Source organism: Cadophora gregata (assembly GCF_030347475.1).
Source record: "Cadophora gregata isolate MNR1 chromosome Unknown scaffold_14, whole genome shotgun sequence".
Taxonomy (NCBI): Eukaryota; Fungi; Ascomycota; class Leotiomycetes; order Helotiales; family Ploettnerulaceae; genus Cadophora; species Cadophora gregata.
The window spans coordinates 1423151-1432286 of record NW_026695937.1 but is presented as its reverse complement, the minus strand read 5'-3'; the positions used below and the strand labels follow the sequence as shown (position 1 = coordinate 1432286).

Genomic DNA, 9136 nt, shown 5'->3' with positions numbered 1-9136 from the left:
TTGGGTAGAGCATTCCCAATGGTCACGAGTTGAAGAGCACAAGTAAATATTCCCTTGTGGATACAAATCCCATATCTCTACCCGTACAGGCCAAGAGTTGGTTATTTTTTGATATTCCATAAAAGATGGATGATATTGTAGGAAGCTCAGTGTCTACATCCACATTTCCAAACAGAATATGGTTTTGCAATGGCAAGACTGTTCCTTGACTGATCGGGCAGGTATTGAGATGAGCACACATCACAGTTTCGTGAGTTCCTTCCCCCAGAAGCAAAAAACAGGGTCCGTGTAATATATCTCATCATATCGAAATAGCATGTTGTTATTATCGGTGCCGATTTTCTAGGCGATACAGTAAGATAGCCGGCAGCCGAGGTCTAGCGTCGTGTGGGGGCGGGGAAGCTAGAATAGCGGGGACATAACTTTATTCATAAGTTCTTTATACTACCAGCGCTCTGGACTTCGTCTTTGCCCTTGTTGAGATATTCGCCTCTCTGGTATTCGCACGTTCTGAACCGATTGTTATAAGCTTGGCTACTTACACGGGAGGTTCATTTGACTCGACGATCCACATGTTCACAAGTTGACTCAGAATAGTAGGAACCACGCATCGAGTACTTACAATGATTTCTAAGATTGACGTCTCTGCCTATGTCTTAGGGGTAGGGCTCACAAAATTCATCAAGCCGCGAGGTTTGCGAGAATACCCGGAGATGGGCTATGAAGCTGGTGTCAAGGCGATGCTGGATGCCCAAATCAACTACGACGATGTTCAGACTGGAGTTGCCTGCTATGTATGGACTTCTTTTCGTCAAAATTATTGTATATCTATTCAGTTGAGTTTTGAGAACTAGAGACCATGTCGAAGGAGCCTATGTCCCAATTACCTGAACTACGGTACTGACCTTCCTGTAGTGTTACGGGGACACTACCTCCGGACAGAGAGTCTTCTACCAGTGAGTGTTTTTCAAATGTGATTGTCGTCATTCAATTCATCCTCAAAATGAGGTTACTTTACTTCGGTGCTATGTCAAGATTAATATAAAGCGCCTCAGTCTATCTCCCGACGTACTGACCTGGATTTGTCTAAACAAGATTCGGGATGACATCTATTCCAATCTACAACACCAACAATGCCTGTGCAACTGGCTCGACAGGGCTGCATCTTGCCCGCACCCTAATCAAGAACGGCGCCATAGATTGTGCACTAGTCATCGGATTTGAAAAGATGGAGCCAGGTAGCATCAAGAGCAAGTGGAGCGACAGACCAAGTCCAATGGGCTTATCCGCAAAAATGATGTATGAACTCAGTGGCAAGGAAAGAGGACCTCCGAATCCACAATACTTTGCCAATGCTGGTAGGGAATACATGGAGAAGTAAGCATGCGGTAACAGCCTTGTTTCTGAAGATTCGTACTTCGGGATTTGATTCTGCTGTGAATAAAGTTTCCGAGCGATCAATATCTGACAATCATTAGATACGGAGCAGAAGCCCAAGACTTTGCCGAAATTGGACGCATCTCACATGCACACTCGCAGAAGAATCCCTATGCACAGTTCAACCAGGCATATAGCCTCGAAGAGATTGAGAGCTCACCGATGATTCATTTTCCTCTGACCAAACTCCAGTGTAGTCCAGTAAGTAATGCACCAAGCGTCAATAACACAATGATAGAATGGCCCTCACTACCCTGCGAGTCCCCTCCAGGCTCGGTAATACTGCAGAAGTACAACTGACTATGATCAAAGACGTCAGATGGTGCTGGAGCTGCCGTCATAGTCTCGCAATCTTTTCTGGACGCCCGACCACATCTCAAGTCGCAAGCAATCCTCATCGCAGGCCAAAGCTTGATGACAGATACGCCAGAACTCTACTCCCACAGTGCCATGTCACTTGTCGGTTATGATATGACCAAGCGTGCAGCACAAGCCGCAATGAGGGAGGCCGCAGTATCGCCAAAGGATATTAAAGTCTGTGAGATTCACGACTGTTTCTCGGCCAATGAACTTATCCTTCTCGACGGGCTCGGATTCTCGAAGCCGGGTGAGGCTCACGAGATGGTACGTAACGGAGATATCACGTATGGAGGACAGGTCGTGGTGAATCCTTCTGGCGGCTTAATCTCCAAGGGGCATCCATTAGGAGCGACAGGCTTGGCACAATGTGCGGAGTTGACATGGCAACTGAGGGGATGGGCAAACAATAGACTGGTAGATGGAGCTACAGTAGCTTTGCAGCACAACCTGGGTTTGGGAGGCGCTGTCGTCGTGAATGTGTACAAGAGGGCAGATGGTGGGGTAAATAAGAAGTTAAGCGATCAGGATATCAAAGACAAGAGCTGGCTCGGGTACAATGCTGCTGTTGAGGCAAGGGGCATTAGTAAGGAGGATGCGGAGAAAGTTAGAAGTCGGAATTGTAAGAGCCAATGGGCTCTAGGTGACACAGAGCAGAGATTAGCAGCAAGATTATAAATGTTCTTAAAGATATATCTTAGTATATAAAGGCGAGCCGAATTGAAATCTGTCTAATTTAAAAGCTTAGTGAAAAATATTAAAACCTTCCTCTTTTTAAATACATGTATCTAAGGGACTCTATAATTAAATAAAATTCTCTCTAATATAGGTTAAATATTAATATTTTAATTTTAATTATATAGAATATCTAGATTTATTAACGCTATAAAAGCGTATAATAATTATTAAAGTCGAGGATCTTATTATAATAAACTCTTATTTAAGTAAATAGATAGGGTTTAATTCGGCTTATCTTTATATCTTATATTATATACTATAAAATAAACTTTTATTCTACTTTAGTTAGTGCCTTAGGCATTTAAGTAAGACTTTATATTATTAGTATTTTTATTAGTAAAACATTCTGGCGCCGGGTGTATATGCTATCCGCTATTTTCGCTATTTCCGCTATTTAACAGCCTCTTACGCCTAAAGTAGCCTTAAAATATAAGAGGCCGCTATACGTCGGCCTAAAAAATAAGAGGCTACCTTATACGCCCTAGGCGCCCTTTATAAGACCTACTTTTATATATAAGCTAGACCTAATTAGGAAAGGTATAATATTTATAACTAGAATTAAAAATTATTTTTATTTTTATTTTTAGATTTTATATTAACTAAAAACAGTTAGACTAGTATAGATTTTAACTAAGAATCTAAAAAGATATATACTTTCTGTGTATATCCTTAAAACTAGCTTCGCTAAAGCTCTTACGCTATAAATATCTACACTAAAAATTCGCTAGCGTGTTTTTTCAGCTCGATTTAGGTAAATTCTATATAAGAGTGAGCCGCCGCCTAGCCTAATCAGGCGATATAAGCCTAATAATACCTCTTATAAGATATACTCTTATTAGTATCTTTAGTATTCTTAGTATTATTAAAGCTTTTAGTAAGCTTACTAATATACCTTATATAATATAAAAAAATTGGACCTACTTTTATTTTATACACTAGTTCTAATTAAGCTTATAAGCACTTATAGCGCCTTAGTCGCCTTAGGCGCCTATATCGTTAATTTAAATTAGTATATATCGCTTTAAGAGTCACTAGCTATTAAATTAATTGATATATAACTTAGGCTAAAAATCGCGAAAATAGCGTCTACAGCGGCTAGCCGGCAGCTGCCTAAAGCCAGATCTTTTTACTGATATTATTATCTATAAGAACTCTTATTTAATACTATTATAAAAAATAAAGACTTTTTTCCTTCTGATTTTAACTTAAGTATACTCGGTAGGGTTTTTAATAAGAGCCGAGCTAACGTAAGTAAGTAACACTAGAAAATCCTATATTATAATAATACTACTTTTCCACTGAAAATCGATCATTTATAACTAATTTATAACTAAATTCAAATATAGCTAATAACTTATAATACAAATATGAAAACTAAAGGCTACTATAAAATCAATGAATATTACGCTAATCGACTCTCTAGCTATTATAAATAACTTTCCTAATAAATAAATCTCTTTAGAACTTAATAACGTAGTTACGTTATAAAAACAACTATCTAATATAAATAAAGAGCTTAAAATTACTCTAATCGATACTACTAGCGTATTTTAAGGTTAGGTAAAGCGTAGAGACTAGTGAAAAGCTCTAATTAGCTTAGAATATAAGATATTATTAGTAGAAGTGTTAGTATCGTACTAGTAAACAAATAATAAGTGTATATCGATATACATTAAAATCTAAGGTTCAGTTTAAAGGTGTTTAAAAGTGTATATTATAAAGAGTATCTAAAGGTTAGAATATATACTACCTCTTAAATAACCTTTAGTTTATATTTAAAAGAGGTCTATCTCTTAACTAAGATTACTTATACTCTTTAATTTCCTCTTATATTTCTATAATAAAGGTCTATAGACTAACACTAGTAAAACTTCTTTTAAAAACAAAAGGTTTCTAATAACTATAAAAAAAATAAAAGAGAGAATATAGATATAATAAAAGGAACTAAAGATATAATAAAGTAACGAATATATAACTTATATATATTAGTAGTTAGAATATCTCTAGTTATTATTTAAAAGTATCCCTTTTATAATATAAGGATATAAACAAATCGCAATTTATAACTAAACTATATCTTAAAATATAAAGAATATATATAAACTTGTAGGGAATTAAATAATATTATTATTAAGTTAATATAAGATTTTAAAAAGTTAAAAGGTTAATATTCTGTTTAATAGTAGTTAATAATATAAAAGTAAAAAATAATAGTAATAACTAAGTGATAATAATAAATAATATTATATTATATCTAAATTAAGCCTAAATCGTATACGTTTATCTATATAAAAACAACCTCTCTTTTAAAACTTTTTCTTTTCTTTATTAAATAATAATAATAATAATAATAACTGTAAGTTCAGAATTAATAGTATTTACCTTAAAGATTCTCGCTAACTAGGAGATTTCTTTAAAAGATATTAAATAAATTAAGTAATTTAAGAGTAAATATATCTTATTTTAAGAGCTAGCGTAGTAGTAAAGTTCTTTATTAATACTAATCAGTGCTAATTCCCTGTCTTTTTAGTGCCCTCTTAGCTATGTTTTATATATAATGTTATAAATGTGTTAATCGTTAAAAGAAGAGTAATTTAAAACTATATGAATTCTAAAGTTCTGTAAGCTTAAAATACTAGTATTATACTAAAAATAAAGATAAATACGAACTTATAAGTATTTCCTAATCTGAGTCTCTTTTATAACCTTTCTAATAATAACTCTCTGTGACTAATAAAAGTAAATCCTAATATATATAACTACTAAGTATTATACTTTTACTAATACTCTTACTAGTAAAGATATAGCTAACCTCCTTAAAGCTAGTACTACTCTTTAGAACGTTATTACTATTACTAAGGCTAATATACTAAAAGATATACTATTAGCTATAAAAGTTATATTAGTAAAAGTCTATATTATACGTAGTAAGATAGCTAAAATCACAGAATAAAATACTATAAATATTTCCCTCTTTCTTAACTAACTCCTTTACCTCCTTTTATTAGACGTAATCTAATAACTTATATTATAAAAGATACTTATAATATTATAAAAGTTAAGAACTATATTAAAAAAGTAAAAGGCTTTATTAGATAGTCTAGGTTTATTAAAGCGCTATATAGAAATAAGTACTTATAATACTCTTAAAAGCAGTTTAGAGAAGAGTTTAAATAATAGTTCTAGTAGCTTTAGTTTTAATAGTAGTTTTAGTAATAAAAGTAACTTAAGTACTTGCCTTTCTAGCTTTACTATAATTAATTAGCCTTTTAAGGTAAGAGAGAGTAGTAATAATACTCTAACACTTAACTTAACCTCTTTACCTTCTTTTCTTTAAAAAGAAAGAGAAACTATTAATAGTAATCTTAAAGAGAATAATATATAAAAGTAAAAGGTTCTTAGCTTTATTTTAGATTAGTTTTATAGTTAGTTCTTTATAGTAATATCTTCTTTATACTTTTATATAAAAGTAGCCCTTTATAGTAAAACCAGTAATTAGTTCTTATTAAGATATTATTATAAAGCCGCTTATTAGCGCTTTAAATTAAAAGGTAATTATCTTAAAATAAAAGTTATTCCCGTTATAGTATCTTACTTAATTATAAAGAAATAAACAAGTAATAAAAGAGAGTTATAAGGAAATTTATATAAAAAAAACAAGTAAACGCGTTAAAACGCCTTTATTATAAGTTTAAATTAACCTTATTTAACTTCTTTACTTATCTTTTTACCTTTACTATTAACTAGTTAGTATTAATAAACTCTTAAAGAGCTTTATTTAAATTAACCTTTATTATAACGTTAGTAAGGTTACTTGCTTTATTAATCAATCATGTCTCTATTAGTTTTTTACACTTATATAATTAACGAATTACTATATTATTAATTATTAAACACTTCTCTTTTATAATACTAAGTTTAATAATATATTTATAAAGAGATAAAGAATCAGTATAAACTATAGTAAGAAGCCTTAAGAAGCCTAGCTTATTAGTTACTATATTAACTGTAGTTACTAGAGATATTAATATATCAATCCTTACTATTATAATATATAATTTTAAAGTAAGTACTACTTAAGTAACTCTTTTATACTTTATAAAACTTATATATATTAAGTTATTAAAAAGAGAGAACCCTTAAAACCCCTTTAATTTAGTTCTAATTATTAGTATAAAACTAATCTAAGAGCTAAAGTCTTTGTTATTTATAAAAGATCTATTAATAAAAACATAGATTTTCGTAAAACTTAAGTCTATAAAAATATACTATAAACTTCTCTTTAAGTTCTCTATTTACTACTTAAGATATAAATTTAAAGCCTTAACGTTATTACGTGTTAGATTTTAGTGCTATACTACTATTAACAGGTTAAACGTAGCTTTTAGCTAACAAATCGTTATAAAGTAAGCTTTATAAGCTCGTTACTTTATATAAGCTTTCTTATAATCTCCCTTAATAACGTTAACTTATTTAAGCCTCGCACCTTAACTTTTTTAAGATATATAAAAGCTATTCTCTTTTATATAAATAGTATACTTATTAAACGTTAGTAATTTAGATCGATTTAAGACTTATATTAGTTTAGTTATAAAGTTAGCTTAATTAATCGCTTTTTATTTCTTTACTAAAAATATCTTATCTTTTAAAATAAAAGTATTATCTGTTTATATTTTTACGATTTTAAACTTATTAGTTTTTTTAGTACTTACTAAAAGGTATAAGTCGTAAGTTAATATTTCTATTTAAAGGCTTTTTATATAATACTTATAATATATATTAAACCAGTAGTTTTTAGACTTAAGTATACTATATAACAAAAGCACTACTATAAATATCGTTTTAAGTAAAAACTCGTTAGTAATCTCTTTTAGTAGCTATATAAATATCTTATAAAAAAGCTTTATTACCGCTTAAGTATAAGCTTAAGTAATATCTTATATTATTAGCTTTAATTTAAAGTTATTTTAGATACGTTTTAAATAGCTAAGTGTTATAGCTAAGTATATAATAAGTCTTTAACTAATCTATTAGATTATTAGCGATTAAGTTAAGATCTCTTGTTTACCCTTGTTATTAAAGTATTAAATAATAAGCTTAGATTTCTTATATAAGCTTATTATCTCTTTGCCTTTAACTTCGTCTATTATTCTAGACTTAAAGATATACTAGCCTTTTACTTTAAGGTTATCTTTATAAATAAGAATAAAAATACCTCTTTTAATAAAGGCTTTATATTTTACTTAATAAGATCTTTAAAACAGTAGTCTTAAGGTTATAATCTTACTTTTTAATTATAGCTAGATAAAAAGCTTTTAATCTCTTACCTTTTTCTCTATTAAAAACGCCTTAATATTATATACTATATATATCTTAGTATTATAATAATTATTAATTATTAATAGTCTATTAATCTGCTTTATAAATAAGATCTTAATATAAATAAGTTTTAATATTAGTTTAGATATCTTTTAAGTTTATTATTTTTAATATTAAGTATCCTCTAGTAATTTTTCTTTTCTTTACTTAATATTAAAGCTATTTATAGTAAATAGTCAAATAAAAGTAAAATAAAACGTCTGCGTTTTACTATTTTTTATATTAATCTTATAATTTTTATTATTTATTTTTAAGAAATTATAAAGTCTTTCCTATTTTTTAGATTTCTCCTTTTATATAAATACCTTATTATTAATCTAAAGATTATAAATATAAGTAGTTTTAAAGCTATTTTAAGTAGCTAATATATTATTGACTTTTTATATAATATAAAGCTTATATATAGCTTTTATAGCTTTCTTAATAGTCGCCGCTTATCATTTAACTAATAGATTAAGAGGATCTAATTCTGTTATCTTAAAGTATATACTAAAGACTAGTAATATAAAAACTAAGTTATTAAGTTTAGTTATAGTATTTATAGCTTTAATAGTTATTTATAAGCGTTTCTTAATATTAAGATCTTTATAGTCTTTTATAATAATTTGATAAGTATAATAAAATAGATAATAATATCTCTTTACTTTATTAATAAAATAATATACTTTTACTAGAATAAGTTTAAAGATAGTTTTAACTAACTTAAGTAAGCTTTAAAACTCTTTAAAGTTAAAGTTTGTTTTATAGTTATAGATTAAAAAGTTAAGTAGTCTTAAATATATATTTATTTATATAGCCTTAAATATATTAAATATAGATTAAGCAGATATTAAACTAGACTCTTTTTAAAGCTATCTTACTACTTTAAACCTTATTACCTTATTAACTATATAAAAGGTATATTAATTGTTAAATATTATAATATTAATATAGACTATATAATTAAAGTTAATATTATTATAAAGTCTAAATTAGAACTAATATAAAGTGTTTATATACTTTTAATAATACTTATATATTTTCTTTACTTATTATATAATATTAGAATGTAATATATAACTTACTTAGTCTAAAAAATATTATAAACGTCGTACTAATAAGTAACTAAATCGTCTATAAAGTTTATAAATATCTATTTCTATTAAGTAATAAGCTAATATATCTTTATCTAAATACTTTAATAATTAGTAATATTAATCTAAAAAAAGCTATATATACTTACTTT

The 9136-nt window shown here is 28.6% G+C and overlaps 1 protein-coding gene across 1 annotated transcript; it reads left to right on the top strand.

The window, feature by feature from the left end:
- The first annotated feature begins 421 nt into the window (after nt 1-421).
- On the top strand, nt 422-2508 carry ONS95_004499 (uncharacterized protein). Its single transcript, XM_058497863.1, has 5 exons — nt 422-794; nt 916-956; nt 1096-1377; nt 1479-1638; nt 1750-2508. Exons 1-5 carry the CDS (start codon nt 624-626, stop codon nt 2470-2472), a joined length of 1377 nt encoding a protein of 458 aa, XP_058352593.1. The 5' UTR covers nt 422-623; the 3' UTR covers nt 2473-2508.
- Nucleotides 2509-9136: the final 6628 nt, after the last annotated feature.